Source organism: Oryzias latipes, chromosome 19, assembly GCF_053564925.1.
Source record: "Oryzias latipes strain Hd-rR chromosome 19, Olatipes_Hd-rR_3.1".
In the NCBI taxonomy this organism is placed as follows: domain Eukaryota; kingdom Metazoa; phylum Chordata; class Actinopteri; order Beloniformes; family Adrianichthyidae; genus Oryzias; species Oryzias latipes.
In genome coordinates this window covers 16,244,176-16,259,640 of record NC_136255.1, presented here as the reverse complement: position 1 = coordinate 16,259,640, position 15,465 = coordinate 16,244,176, and the positions used below count along the sequence as shown (strand labels likewise).

Genomic DNA, 15,465 nt, shown 5'->3' with positions numbered 1-15,465 from the left:
TACGTTTGGATTCAGATACCCAAGCCCTTGCTGAACTTTGTGTGAGGATAAAGGTACCAAGCTAACCAGATCATGATCTGTGATTATGCTTGAAACCATTGACAGTTTACAAAAGAGGTGCTGTGCTGGAGTATGTGAGAGCAGAGTGGATTCATGCTTTTGACAAAAAAAGTTAAGGTTTTATGCAAACTATATAGGGCATTTCTGTATGCGGGTGGGGTCAGGTGGACAAAAATGACTTAGACCACATTATATGTAAAATTTGAGTAATTGCTAGGTTGGCAGACTTAAATAGCTGGGCTAGTGGTAAACATACTGGCAGTCGGGGCAGCTGCCTCTGCAGTATCCCTCCATCCTGCTGCCAACGAAACAAACCAAGGCATTGTGCTGAAAGCTCAATACTTGGTATTATTTAAAAAAAGCAGAAGTAAATATATTTGTAAATTTTAAAAAAAGTATTTTTTGTTTAAATCTCTTTTTTGTTTTTGTTTTCAGTTTAAAGCTTTTTTTCTATGACAGTTGCATCAATTTTTTTTGACATTGCCAAACTGGCCCCTATTGATTGTTGAATACCATAAAAAATATTTAAGGCAAAAAACAATGAGAGGAATGCTGCTGTCTCAAGTGATTTCCTTATTTTGCAGCATCGATTTGACTTTCATTTTCTATAAAATGGAAACCTATAATGTCTTTTCTGAGCACTATCCATCTTGTAAAAGTAACAGAATAAACCAACACTATACAGTAGATTTAAATGGAAACATCACCAGTTTTGTTTATTTAATCTGGATTAGATTAGGTTTAACCTATGATTGTGACTGCAAATGAGAAAATTCAAATGTTTGACAGTAGTATGAGGCTCTTGGCCATCAGGCTCACAAATCTAAGACAAGAAAAACGTTGTTTTAAGCAAATAGTCTGTAAAGTCATTTTCAAGGGAGTTTTTTGGTCCAGCACTCCTCTTTACTAATATAGTTTTCTTGCACTTGGCAGAAAATCCTTCCTCTGACACATGTGTAAACCTTGTGCCATCCTAGGCACTTTAACAACTTTAACATTGGGAGTGGAGTCATCTAATCCCTACAAGACAGTGCGCTAAACCTTTTTTCTTCACTAATTTGTGATCTTCACTGGTGTCCATGGATTACATGAAATCCTCTTCACCTTTATCCACCCTTGTCATGGTAGGCATAACACACCAATGTAAGGATCGGGTCATCTGGACCCCATAGGATAGCACAAGGGTTAAAGAAATATATGTCATGAATGAATGATATATAAATCAAAATTGCCCAAAATAGTAACTTACCAGATGTTTTGCACAAGGAAACTGTCAACCAACATGACAAGGAGCTTTAATTATCAGCCCGAAGGTCCAATCAAACCATAATAATAAATATATGATATTAACTTTATGTTTTACCCTGAAATTATTTAATGCATAACCAGCAGAAAAGTATAGGAATAAAAAAGTGTAATTTAATTTAGCTTTAACAGTTTTATTTATTTATTTATTTTTTGGTAAATCTGCACTGCAAACCCTTTTTATTCATGAGTATCTCTTGTTAACGCAATGTCTCTTTTGTAAAGATGTAGCACAATAAAAACTGTAGAAATATACCATTAGCAGAACTATTTTAAAGCCATGTTTAAGCATTTGATTCTTATCTCTATTCTTGTAGATGTAGCTAACTTTGAAAATGTATTTTGAGACTATATCATTAAGGTCAATGGTTTAGTGTTTTATTAAGACCACTGAGCTAATTTCTTTATCTGAGTGAAGCTAAATGCAATGTTTATGCATTGTTTTGACAGGTTTTTGTTTACCTGCAAACATTTGAGTCCTCACAAAACCATGGAGTTTCTATTATTCAAAATAAATAAATAAAAATAACATTTGGGGATGTATTGCCCCAAATGCAACACTTTCCCGCCTTAACTGTGAACTGTCTTAAAAAATTAGAGGCTTAAGGGTTTATGTAAAGGTAGATTTATTGTGGCTCACCCAAAAACAAAAATATTGAGCGTTTTTATAGCTGTAATTTTAGGGACTCACATCTCCATTCTGGAAAACCACAATAGAGATCTACAAGCAAACTTTGAAAAATTCCTGCAAACCAGCTGCAGTTGGAATGTTGGCATACAGTAGCGGTGACAGATAAGTAACAGAACCTCACAGTCTTTAAAAACACTTAAAAAAAAAGATTTTTCATTCATTTACAATCAATGGCACTTAACAAGGTAGAACAACAACAAAAAATACTCTAGCGGAGTGTGATAGAACTGAAAAAGAGAAAAAAAATAAAAGTAAATTACCATAGACTGAAGTAGATTGATAATCTCCAATGTCATCTGTAGGATTTTAGATGGCCCAGATGATACCTAAAATGGTGCAGCCATGTTGAATTGAGTTCAAAACCTGAGCAAATAGTAGTGAGACCTTTGTTGGATCCAAAGATTGATTCACCCTTCCAGCCTGTCAGAAAAGTATGGGTGTGGGCAAATGTGAGCTAGGATATAATTGTGAGTGCTTATTGAAAGCATAAATAAATAAACACTGTTTTAATGAATAATAAAAATAAAGCAATAAACATCAGAAACTTTTTTACGTGTCAGATTGACCCAGAAACACCAAATGTGGCAGTTTCCCAAATGACCACTGGAGGCTGGTTATTAGGAGGAAGCAATTCACACACCAATGGTAAAAGTCAGACTTCCCCAAAACCCGATTTAGCTCTTATTTCTTCATAATTTTTTTTTCTTTTTTTGGGGCATAAAACTTTTTGCTTAATTGGTTTGTATGTGTGTTTGTGTGAGGGGTAGAGGGGTTGTACATAATTAGGGTTTTAGGTGACAGAAAGGGTAGGCAATGTGTAGCTCCAACAAAGCTCTCACTTTACCGGACCAGCTAAACTCCAGTTGATAATGCCACACCACTTCAGTTTTTGGTTAATGACTGGTCTATATGGTCAAGTCTATGGACGTTACTATACCCCCAATACCCAGAAAATTGCCAAATGACCTGTTTTAATTTTCCCATTCAGCCATACGTATTGTTAAACAAATTTAAGTTCTTTGAGACACTATTAAATTTGGTAAAACTGGAGTTAGTTGATGAAGAGAAGCAAAATGACATTAGGATTGCCATGTACCAGTTATATAAACCCAACAGTATTCAGAATTCAAAGTCAGCCAGGCCTGCAGATATCAGATGGATATTTTAGTTTTCACTGCCATTTCATCAACATTTATAGCAAATTCCAAAAAAATAATTCTCATAAAACCGTATTAAATAGTAAAATGTTTTGAATAGAAAACTGTCAAAATGATAGAAATATGTATTAGTATAAAATCTCAATAAATAATACTTTATTGCAAGAATAGTTTTCAATTCCGACCTTTGCCTTTGTCCTTTAAGTTTGTTTTTGGCCGAATCTAAAAAATATTAAACCTTCTGTCCTCAATTAAACTAATGGACTTGTCTTTGAGCATTTTTTCGCTGCTTACAAATTTATATCCAAAAAGCTTCAGAGTTGGTCCGCATACTCTCTGTACAACCTGAGCTATTTTAAATGGCAGATTGAACCTCCATTTCTCTACTTGTTCAGAAGAGTTTTTCTGTGTAGAGTAGACTCCGCCAGCCTCCTTTGACGCATGAGTGTTCCTCAGAATCCAGGATTTCACCTGAGAAGTGAAGGGGATCCCTGAAAACTTGTACATCTCTGTTGCTTTTCTCATTGGGAATCGAGCAATGTCTTCATACCGCACCAGCATGTAACGGCCCCGCAGCCATGGTGGCTGCTTCAGGCCAACTTCAGCAGAAAGTCTGATGTTGTCACAGTTTCCTTTAAGCTTTCGCACTTCATCATCATCAATAGGTATTCTCCCACCCGTAGCCCACTCTTTCCAGTTCTTGTATTTGTTTGCAAAAGCTATCATGCGTGATGCCAAAACAGCTCGAGGATCCCGAACCAACTGAATGAATTTCATGTCAAGACGAGGGTCTTCGGCCAGAGAACGGAGATTCTCAAGTTGGCGCACCCTTACAGACTTGATGACCTTGTGATCTTTCTGTTGGCAAGACTTGGATGCCATGGTCAGGTTCAAAGGCCCACAGCGTCTGGTTCTGCAGTGATAGCGCTCAAAGACGCCTTTTATGAACGGGCTGCAGACGGACTCTTCACACAGAGAACTGCTGGACTCCCTGCGAAAAAGCGCTGTGGTGATGTGGTCTACAGGGAGGGGCTCAATGAAGCTTTCCAGGAGGGAGAAGTCACACAGAAAGAGCTGCTGAAGAACTTCTCGGTACGCCTTTGCTGCAGCCGTGGCATTGGTACCGCCAGTGTCCAAGGTTAGCATCTTTTCAACATGCCAGAGAGGCTCAAACAGGTAAAACATGTTCTCGCCTTGCTGGTTAAAAAACTCACCCACAAAGGAAGAACCTGTCCTGGTGGTAGCTAACAAGAGAATGTGCTTCTTTGTCCTTCTCGTCCTATCTCGGACCACAGTGTGGTCCTCCAGGCGCCGCTTCATGAGCATGAAGTCCTTGCCAAGTGAAGTGAAGGTTGCATTGTACTTCAGCAGAATATTGACAAAGGCACTGGGCTGTAGAGGGGTTTGGGGGGTCTGCTTTACGATGAGCTTATCTGACACTCTAAGAAAACAGAGAAACAGTTTTATCATCTTTAAAAGTAAAAATAAATTCATGTTATTTAGCCTGACATTTGTTCTCATGAAAAAACTGTTGACATTTAGATGTACATACCTTGAGAGGATCTTGTTTTCTTTTTCAATTATTACAAGAGTCACAAAGAAGACAACGAGTATGGTGTACTTGATCCTCATTCTTGGATGCGGTTGATTTTTTATATAGCTTTAAAGGCTTTCTCTTGGTAGATTCTCCCAGTCTTGCAGATCTCCAAATACCTCGTCAAAGAGGCTTCCAGTTTATGGCATTCTCTGTTAAAGCCTTCGCCTCATCCTGTCAAATGAAATAAACACAACGCGACAGTTACACAATTTGCAAATTTGAAAAGCTGGAAGTGATGTAGCACTTTTCCTTAACACTTCTGTTACAGAAATGTTTAGTGCTTTTGTCAAATATGAGTCATAAAAAGGAAGTAGACCGTACTGATAAACAAAACTGCTTCGTGATACTGTCATGTACAACTTCTTAACACCACCACTGCTTCTCCTTTTCTTTTAAAGATGTTTTAGATATATCTTTTAAAATGAACTTTTTTTGGTAAAATAAATGTGAAAGTTAGAAACTGCATTTAATAGAAAAAGAAAAAAGATAGTTGTTAAAAATATCTTAATTTCAGTCATCCTTGCAATGAGGAAGCTCTTGTTATCATTAGGTGCACCAGTGCATTTCAGGAACCTGCCCACCCAACATGCTAGACTGGGTTTGGGTGTACACAGAGACAGACATTTGGTTGCTAGTATGTGTATAAAGTACAGCCGAGAGAGCAAAGGGAGGCTTGACTGACAGAGTGCAATCAAGCTCAATTGTACTAATTAAACTGTAATCCAACAACTCCAAAACGACTTGCCACAAAACCCCAATGTAATCTAGCTTGAAGTGATGCTCTCCACCCTCTCACCCCTACCCTGCAGATGTAAGCAGCTTGGCGGTCTGGTGTCCAAACTGCCAGCTGCTCTTCTTATCAACGCTTGGGAGATAACTTGAGCAGAGGCCATTACTGACTCGGGATACTTCTGTCTCTGTAACATGAGAGTGTGACTGACGGATGGTCATGTGCTGAGAGGTATAAATATGAAGTGGTAAAACTGAAAAAGGGAAGCCAGCTTGTCACAGACGCATACATTGTGGTGCCTTTGAGGCTGGGGGCTATCCAGAACTGAGACAAGTGTGCAGAAGATAGGCAGTTGGCCGTCAACTACAGATAAGGGTGGATGTATTTGGGAAAAGATTACAGTTTTTAAAAAAAAGATGAATAGCAGCTTGACCTGACTTAAAAAAGCTGCCTATGAGTGATCAGGTCAATAACACAGCAAAACTCTGAGACCGTCTCCACATAAAAGAAATTTACAAATTTCTGACATACTGCTGTTGGTCATTAGTAGAATCACATGCACCTCCCAAGCCTCTTCACTCAACAAACTCCAGTCTTTTAAAGGATGAATCAGACTATTATTATAAAGGAAGGCCCAATGAATGACCTTTAGTGGATGTATCCTCACGAGGAGTCCAGAATTAGCACGATGTTGCCACCACTGTTTAGGCCAGTTTGGGTACAGGATCAGCTCAAAAAGACTGCAGTCTGAACACAAGGAATGGTTGGAGACCGTGTGTGAAATTCTCACAGTAAGAACAGGATGTTTGTAACGGCAGCAGAGCGTGGAAGAGCCTGTGCACTGAAAAGGTGAACAGCCAGCACTCCCAGGCACATTTGCACTGGAAGGGAAAGTCATCCCCCTGCTGCACCACACTGCCACATGCCACAAAGACGAGGGGGCTCTGCCCACACCACTCCCCTTTTTGGGGATGATATGGCACAACATAAACGGCGAGGTCGTTGACACATCACACTTTTTATGCGTTTCACTAAAAGAGGATACAAGCAAAGGAAGAAAAGCCTCAATGAGGATTCAAACCAGAAACATTTCACCTCCATGTTGACAATCCTAAGCACTTCCCATATATTTTATTTAATATAATATAACATAATATATATATTTATATTCCACATCAACAGTTTGTCAAGAAAATAAGTCATCTGGTGTTTTGTCATTTATAAAGTAAATTAGTAGCACACCAATTATCTCTGCTTATTGCATCTGCTGTTGGAAAAGAAAAAGAAAAGGAACTCACGAGAAGTGACATTCATGAATGTTCACAAACCACTGAGGCATATGACACATTTGATCATCTGCTCACAAAAAAAAAAGAAAAAAACGCCACTGCACCATTTATCATCTTGTTACAACTGCTTTTAATAGCTGCTTCTTATTTAATGTAAATCTCATGAAAAGACAAATTACACCCTCGCCAGCCAAGCACAAAGACGCATTTAAATACACTGGACTTTCATGTACACTCTGGTGCAGCACGGAAGCTGTATGAAAGATTTTCTTCATACATCAAAAGAGATCATTAAGAAAAAAACAAAAATTGAATAATTAGCTGAAATAACTCTTTTCTAAAGTTTAATGATTAAGCTTGTAGTATTTACACAGACTATTTAAAAAACAAAAAATAACTAAAGTTCTAAACTTTAGCATTAGTGGGCTACTTTGGCATCAGTGGTTGTCAACGTCGACCCCATAGCTCAATACTGTTCAACCTTATTTGTGTATGAGCAGTGTTGTTATTTCCAAATGGCAATGCATTACTGATTACTTGCTAATGTTAGTTAAAAACAATCCTTTACTTTATAGTATGACAGAAGTATATATGACTTGTGTACCACTTTTAAGGCACTTCCTGTGTAACAGCTATGGAAGCAGAATATAAAATCTGAAGTGAAAGATTTACTGCACTGGATTTGACATTTAGATGAGGACGACACGGCTCAATAATGATAGCTAATAATATATTTTATTTTAGTAAAGTGAAAGCATGGCATGCACAACTGAAAACGCAACCCTCATACCAAGTCACTTTAGTCCATAAGTACAGAGTAAAAATGTAACATAAAATATAACTCAAAATGCAAATGGGAAATTAATTACATAACTTTTTTTACACTAAAAGTTTTTCACTTGATTTACTAGTGTAATTAGTTTTAAAACTACCTAAGATAACCTTCTTTTAACAACTACTGGTAATTGTAAAGACATTTTGACTTCTAGTATAGACACATAGACATTTAAAGATCTCTTTTTAAGGCTACACAAAAAAAATGTTAAAAAAGACAAGACAAGGTTTACATGTAGAGAAACAGCTTCCGTCTCCCAGGGGTCAACGCGCAAAACAGAGGAATGTAGCGTTCAGATACCAAATGTACTATAGAACATTACAATACGTCAACAGAGTGGGTTTTTTTATCCTAACAAAAACATGCACGTCAATGCCAAAACGAAATAAATGCAGAGAAATGTAAACTTTTAAACCAGATGATTAGTTATCTGAAGGGGTTCAAATTAAACCACCATGCTGGCATGTTTTTATGTATTACCTATAATAACAGTTACACGTGTACTATTCCAACAACTTTCATTTATATAAATTTACGCATCAACCACGTGTCAATCAATGTTGGTCTAATGCTATAGCGCTCAATGATAAACTGTGCACGTTGAACATCTTTGTTTCTATTTATTACCAACCATTATGATGAGCTGCAGGTCTGTACTCCGAGTCGCGCTTCACTTGTTCAGCCTCTTCTCACAGTACAACTCCAGAAAGAGACGACTTCCATTACTTCTCCGTTTACTCACTTGCGCGTGACGAAAAAAAAAAGAAAAACGAACGGATACAGCACAAGTCGCAAGACAAGTTTTAATAAATGATACATGTGGGACAAGTAGAAGCATATTGAGTTAGCTGCAGATTAGGACGGCGGCCAAATGAATGACAAGTCTTTTCAACAGCTCAGTGACTCTCACGAGAAACTTTGGTGCAGAGGAGCGGAGCCTGAAGCGGGAGGTACGATGACAGAGTCCAGAGACTGACAGAGTCTGCTGATGTAATATGCATTTTAGATCATTTAACATACTGTACATAACACGACAGTAAATCCAAGTTTGGTTCTAGATCTTAAAACCAAGGAAAGTGTTGATTTTAACCTCGATTTTAGATTTCAGGGGACTTTGATACAACTTTTGAAAAGAGGACTAGTACTCCACCTAGTGGACAAAGGCATCACGTGCACATGAGAATAAATATGACGGAACACAACAATAATAGATTATTTTAAGATAATAAAAAAGTGTCTTTTTCTTTAAAACAAAAAAATATCTTTACAATAGTATCATCAAAAAGCGTATTTTGTATTAATATCGTAATCATTTTTCTTCTACATGAAATAATTCAAAATCCAGTATTATTTTTATTATTTGTTTCTACCTTCAAAAATATTTAAATAATAAGATAACTAAAACTTTATGTGTGGCTTTTTGAATTGATTACAAAAGAGAAATAAATTCTGAACTACATTTCCCACCAAACACGTCGCATGCAGATGACGTAACAATCGAGAATTTTCACGAAGGGTAAGGTTGCTTGCAAAACAGTTGCGTCAGAAACTTGCGCATTTCGGACTAGGAAGGTGAAGGAAAAGGGTTTCGTTGTAAGTGCTGTTTATACACCTGGTAAACTTTGCTATGTTTGTTTTACTAATGACAGTTTCGTGTTAATTCAGTTACTATGTATGAGTAATGGCTCTAAGTAATGGCTCTCTAAGTCGTTGGTAGACGTTGCTAATTCCTTGACGCACTTACGTCGTTGCCTTTCTGTACCTGAAAACTAGTTATAGTTATTCATCATGCTTTTATTTTATTTTATGAGGGAAATCATGTTTGATATGTTAATTTTTTCACCCGAATGTTGTTTATTGTGGGCTAAGTGGAGCCACTGTTTGCGTTTGAAATCAAAATTTCGCTTGTCTTTCAGACCAAGCTAGCTTAAATTCAAAAAAGAGACAAACATGTTGGTGGCTAGGCTGACTTGCTTAAAGAGTCTCCCGCTCGTCGGGCTCCGTCCTGTGCTGACCCAAAGCTCTTCATCCTTGAGGGCACCCACATGGAAGGCCTGCCCGCCCCTTCTCATGCCGCAGCAGGTACGGAAAAGCCTTGAAGGAGGCGAATATGTTTGCTAATATCATAGTCTTTTGTTTTGTTTAATTTTCTGTGATACATAAATCAGTTTAAAAACGGGGAATTTGTTTATTCAAACTTTTATTTAGACCATTATTATGTTCCACATGAATAGTCAATATCAAAGGGTAGTACATAAAACAGAAATAAAGCAAACAAAAAAGAAAACACGTAACAATTCTGAAGTAATCAAGATACAAGTTAAAACTGAGATGTCTGTAATGTAAAAGCAAATTGCTAAAGAATTTCATATCAGAAAATATGCTTTATTATTATTATGGTTTTTTTTTGTTTTTTACAATTTATTAAATTGAATTTAGTCATGTTATTGTTTCATTTATTTTCACAGGGTTTTTCCTCACGGGCTAGGTTTGGGTTCCGCCGTGTGAAAACTGCAAAGGATCAAATTAAAGAAGCAGCTTTTGAGCCAGCAACAGATACAGCCATCAAAAGTAAACATGTTTTTGTTGTTATTCCAGTCAGGAATGATTAAAAATAACATTTTGGTGTTGAATAATAATTCACTGATTGTGTATATTTCTTTTTTATTTTATTATTCTTTTTTTTTTCAAGTTGACAGCATGGGAAGGATCATTCTTGCAGGAGGTGCAGCAGTAGGTCTTGGAGCTCTGTGCTATTATGGACTGGGCATGTCCAATGAAATTGGTGCCCTTGAGAAATCTATGTTAGTATATTTTTCCTTGTTACCTTTACAGTTTTGTACTCACTAGCTAACTATGGTAGAAAAAACCATCTAAATGGACATTTTATCTTTGTGTAGGATCTGGCCTCAGTACGTGAAGGACAGAATCCACTCCACCTACATGTACTTTGCAGGCAGCGTTGGACTAACGGCTCTGTCAGCAGTTGCTGTGAGCAGGACACCAGCACTAATGGGTCTAATGATGAAAGGATCATGGCTTGTAAGTTTTGCTACTTGAAAACAATGCATTTTCTTTTAAATAAAAAGTATTTTAAGTGATTTTGATTATTCCTTTATCTTTTACCAGGCAATTGGAGCAACTTTTGCTGCAATGATTGGTGCGGGAATGTTGGTTAGGTCCATTTCATATGAGCACAGCCCAATGCCCAAACATCTTGCTTGGATGCTCCATGCAGGTGAGGATAGAATTCCATTTTTCCCACTCAGCCCCTTTCCCACTTCACTCTTGAAACCATTTGAAGCCAAAGGACTGAGCAGAACACTTAAAACAAAAAAAGAACCTTTCAGTGCTCCGTGACATTTCTGTTCATTTCATCATCCTGAAGTTAGAAAGAAATATAGTTTATTGCTGCACAACTTTTACCATGTCACATTGTTTAATGTCTTACAGTAAAAGGTTAATGTAGTTAGTTGTATTTGTGCTATGTGTCAAATATGTACCGGTAATATCAAATCAGTCATGTAGTTCCACAGCAGAAACACCAGAGGGCGCTCAAACACGGACTTTAGATATTGGATTGACGTGTGGTGTGTTCATCCTCAGGTGTGATGGGCGCTGTCATTGCTCCACTGACCCTCCTTGGAGGGCCTCTGATGATGAGGGCTGCCTGGTATACAGCTGGTATTGTGGGAGGACTGTCTACTGTGGCCATGTGTGCCCCCAGTGAGAAGTTCCTCAACATGGGAGGGCCGCTGGCTGTTGGCTTTGGGGTGGTGTTTGCCTCATCTCTGGGTTAGTATTGGTCATTTTCAAGTATCTGTCAAAGAAGTGAGATTATAACAGGAATGGTTACAGCACTTGTGTTGCTTTAACTGGTCTCTTGGGTTTTTTCAGTGTGGTGTTGGCTGTTACACCCTAATGTGTGTATTCTATTTAAAGACTCATGCAGAGTGTGAGAAATGTGCACTCTACCTGTCTCATACACTGGGTCTGCAATAATGTTTTTTTAGAAAACCGTAAAGGAATCTTAGTAAAATCTAACAAAAGCCCAATCTTACACGAGTTTTGGAAAATTCTGTCAGAACTTATGCAAATTTGTGTTTATAGTTGTCTGAGGATCAAAAATATAAGTGTGAAATCGCATCCATTTTAATCAATAGGCTATATGCATTTTCATTGAATTTTTAAGACCATTGAGCATTACTCAAAAAAGCTTTACAGTGTTTCTGTACTTGGTTTCTATGTTTCTCAAAGACTTTCCTCTTTTTTGACAAATGAACTGAGTATAAATTGAGTCTGTGACATTTGAGTTTCACTAGAAGCCATTCAGAAAAATCATTGCAATCTTTTGTACTTTAATGTGACTTAAAACCCTTTTTCATGTCTCTGGAACTCTATTTAAAAATGTTGAGTAGTATGTCTGGTTCTGAGTGAATAAAAGAAGTTAAAGCACCAACAGAAAAATGAAGCTGTCATACAGAAATGTTCACATTGTTTCTAAATTCACATTTGCTCTACATTACTTAGTTGGTGTTGAGCTAAATGCATTTTATGCATGTAAAATGTATGCAACATTTTACAGATTTTACTTCTACATGAATCAGATGAAGTGAGAAATGTCATAGATAATGACGTATCTGTGTGCCAATGTGTGCTTTATCATAGAGTAAACATCAATCATTTTCAGTGTAAAGAACATTGATGAGATTTTCAGGATATAGCCAGCATCTTTTTACTTTTAAATTACACGCATTTAAAGATTTCAAAAAGTTCTGTTTCTCCGTAGGATCCATGTTCCTCCCACCCACTTCTGCGTTCGGAGCAGGCCTGTATTCCGTCGCCGTCTATGGCGGCCTGGTCCTGTTCAGCATGTTCCTCCTTTACGACACACAGAAGGTTATCAAGAAGGCGGAGACCCACCCGCTCTACGGCGTGCAGAAATATGACCCCATCAATGCGTAAGTCACTCTGGAGTTACAACAAACTTTCATGCGGGGTGCTGACTTGTGTTTAAATAATAACGATGTGTGTTTCAACCTTTCAGGTGCATGGGGATCTATATGGACACCCTCAATATTTTCATGAGGCTGGTGATGATTCTGGCTAACGGAGGAGGTGGTAAAAGGAAGTAAACGTCAGGATGGCCTTTCTTTCTTTCCTCAAACCAGAAAAAAACTCATTTGAATTCCTATCAACAAACATCAGGTGTTAAAATGTAAGTGCAAGAAGAATGGTAGATGAAGAAGAAAGCTTCTGGACTGAAGGGGACTGGCACCAGTTATGAGTTAAGAAGACGCACTGAAAAAGAGAGGACACTCACTTGATTTTGGGAGTTCATCGTTTTTACGGCGATGGATGTTTTTGATGAACCTGTCAGTGTCATGTTTCTTGACTCTGGTTTTCTTTTTTTATTTATTGTCATCTGGCATTGAAGTTGAGAAATGTATTGGGTTACACCGCGTGTGTGGACTCTAATATATTTTACACGGGCACCAACTGACTGGGCTGTCGGTTCTAGAAAATTCACCAACGCTGTACTTTTTAACAGACAGTATCAGTGGATTTTGGTTGAGTTAACCTAGAAGAAAAATGTGGTAAATTCAATTCTATGTTTAATAAACAAATAAACAATTCAAACATGATGTCTTTTGTTTTTTTTTAAGTTAAATTGAAGGAGGGTTGTGTGACATGCTTTGTTTCCTTACTAATATATTTTAAATGTCTTTTTCAAGATAAAACAAAACTAGTTTGATAAAACTTTGCTTTATACCAGGTCACTTTATTTCTAGTTGGGTCTTAGTCCTTAACCCTTATTTGCCGTCACAAATTAATCCAACAGAGAGCTACTTACATGTTTAAAAATTTGCTATCCACTCTTAAGGCGGTTTGAAGCAGATTGATACGCCAGCGGGGTGCACCCCGTCCTCCATTTCCCCACAAACAGTCAGTGCGCAGCAGCAGATGACAAAGGCTTAGAGTGCTAATCCTCTTGTCCACCATCTGGCCGCTCCTCTAAAATTAAACCTTCAAACCAGGCCACTTGCAACAGATGCTAACATCTGTAAATAGGTAGGTGTTTGGTTTAAGTGTGTTCACGTGGCATGCGCTCCTGCCAAACTGCTTTTAAACCTCTCGAATGGAGTGTACGAGTCGAACATGTGCGTTTGACAAGCTGTATATGAAAATGACCTAATGTTATTGGATAAAAAGCAGTAATGGATGAGATTGGCAAATGCTTCGGTGGGGAGAGAAGAGCCATCCCAGGAGATGGAAGCTGCCCCTCTGTCGGTCATTTTTTTAGAGTAATGACAAATGTGGCATTTGGATCCAAGCTTTTTACTATTTGGAGGACAGATTCTGAGTATCTGATGGAGAAAAACAAGCTTAGGATATTTGTACATTTGCATATTCTATTCCAATAAAAAACTCAAAAGTTTACAACTGATAGTTTACATAAAAATAATATTTTGCATTTTTTTCAAACTTATAAGTGACACAGCCTTTAAGACGTGGTTTTCAATCAAGAAATTTATTTCTATATTCCAAAAAAACATATTTTCCTATTTACAGTTTAATTGAGCACAAAATAAATGTTCATCTAATTGCAAGAAATCTTCTCTTTTGATATAAAACTGTTTCAGCACATGATAAAAATAATAATTCTGAAAATGTTTGGTTGAAAATGGTTTAAATAAAGGTTGGGTTTTTGGTATATGTTAGCATCATATTTCCACCATATCATCTCTAGTGCTCTTGTCAGGCATTCACACATTTCCTGCTCTCCCTGTGAACAACGGTTATTACACTTCACCAGTGTGTTTGCTATTTTTAGCCCTAAACTTACTTTTGCTGTCATTCCTTGTACTAAAGTGTTGATAAATCCCAATTGCAGCAACATATCCATGACGATCAGTTCGATTACTGAAATGTTTTATAGTACAATTTTTTTTTCTTTGAAACACACTAATTGATTTTTTTCATTAAGTGAATGTCTGCTGATTTTGATCAAATTCACACAAATCCTAGATGTTACCTGAGTTATTGCTCCTTTTAAACACTCTTAACTGAACATTATTTATGTTTTTGTTGTTCTTAAATACATTTTTATGGTTAATATTTCATTAAACCTTTTTTTCCCCAGTAAAAAGTTTCAGTGAATAATTTAATTTGTTATTACTGGACAAAATAAAGGATTTACACATAACGTTGAAAGTTTAGTTCTAATTTTATTGCATCTGTCCAACAGTAAAAATCGGATTTGATATCTAGGAAACATGACATCATGCAACGTAAGTAAACAAAATTAATTACATTTTGTTGCCTAAATTCAAATGGCTCAGTAACCTTAAGTCAGTAGTAGAATTTAAACACAAAAAACACATTAAATTTATTTTATTTATTAATTTTTCTGATGAAATGTTGTGCTTCATGCCTTTTTTCTTTGTTTATTCATATATTGTTTACCTCAAATAACTGACGCTAAGCCAAAAGGTTATTTTTATACCTTTCAGTACAGGAGACGCGCACTCTGCACCTCCACATGAGTCACTGCCGTTAACACACTTCATCGGAGCTTCTGCTGAACGCTAGCATGTCACCAGCTTCCACAAGAACTGGTATTTGAAAAAGGTGGCAAGTCTTTCTCATGGCCAGAGTGAAAATTAGTTTCAAAAATAAAAAAACATGATACTTAATCCTAAACTGTGTTATGTATTTAAAGTGCTTTGATTAATTTTTCTTGTAAATTTCACCAAAAAAACTTTTTTTTAACAGCTTCATGTAGCATAAAAGTCTTTGG

At 37.1% G+C, this 15,465-nt stretch overlaps 2 protein-coding genes across 3 annotated transcripts; one reads left to right on the top strand and one right to left on the bottom strand.

The window, feature by feature from the left end:
- Positions 1-1,974: 1,974 nt before the first annotated feature.
- chst3b (carbohydrate (chondroitin 6) sulfotransferase 3b) lies at positions 1,975-8,574 on the bottom strand. Its single transcript, XM_004080432.5, has 3 exons — positions 8,296-8,574; positions 4,766-4,981; positions 1,975-4,654 (listed from the first exon to the last, which is right to left on the bottom strand). Exons 2-3 carry the CDS (start codon positions 4,843-4,845, stop codon positions 3,436-3,438), a joined length of 1,299 nt encoding a protein of 432 aa, XP_004080480.1. The 5' UTR covers positions 4,846-4,981; positions 8,296-8,574; the 3' UTR covers positions 1,975-3,435.
- A 557-nt stretch (positions 8,575-9,131) lies between these two features.
- Positions 9,132-13,309, top strand: ghitm (growth hormone inducible transmembrane protein). 2 transcript variants are annotated; one of them, XM_078937991.1, is made up of 9 exons: positions 9,132-9,180; positions 9,581-9,746; positions 10,133-10,235; positions 10,357-10,468; positions 10,565-10,706; positions 10,794-10,902; positions 11,271-11,459; positions 12,454-12,625; positions 12,712-13,309. In XM_078937991.1, exons 2-9 carry the CDS (start codon positions 9,615-9,617, stop codon positions 12,797-12,799), a joined length of 1,047 nt encoding a protein of 348 aa, XP_078794117.1. In that variant the 5' UTR covers positions 9,132-9,180; positions 9,581-9,614; the 3' UTR covers positions 12,800-13,309. The 2 variants fall into 2 exon arrangements, with proteins under 2 accessions (XP_078794117.1, XP_004080481.1); XM_004080433.4 differs by having other exon boundaries at positions 9,143-9,257.
- The last annotated feature ends 2,156 nt before the right edge of the window (positions 13,310-15,465 follow it).

Coding starts and splice junctions, on each gene's coding strand:
- chst3b (XM_004080432.5), bottom strand. CDS start 4,845: ATGAGGATCAAGTACACCATACTCGTTGTCTTCTTTGTGACTCTTGTA. Junction 4,655..4,765: donor GAAAACAAGATCCTCTCAAG/GTATGTACATCT, acceptor CTGTTTTCTTAG/AGTGTCAGATAAGCTCATCG.
- ghitm (XM_078937991.1), top strand. CDS start 9,615: ATGTTGGTGGCTAGGCTGACTTGCTTAAAGAGTCTCCCGCTCGTCGGG. Junction 11,460..12,453: donor GGTGTTTGCCTCATCTCTGG/GTTAGTATTGGT, acceptor GTTTCTCCGTAG/GATCCATGTTCCTCCCACCC. Junction 12,626..12,711: donor AAATATGACCCCATCAATGC/GTAAGTCACTCT, acceptor TCAACCTTTCAG/GTGCATGGGGATCTATATGG.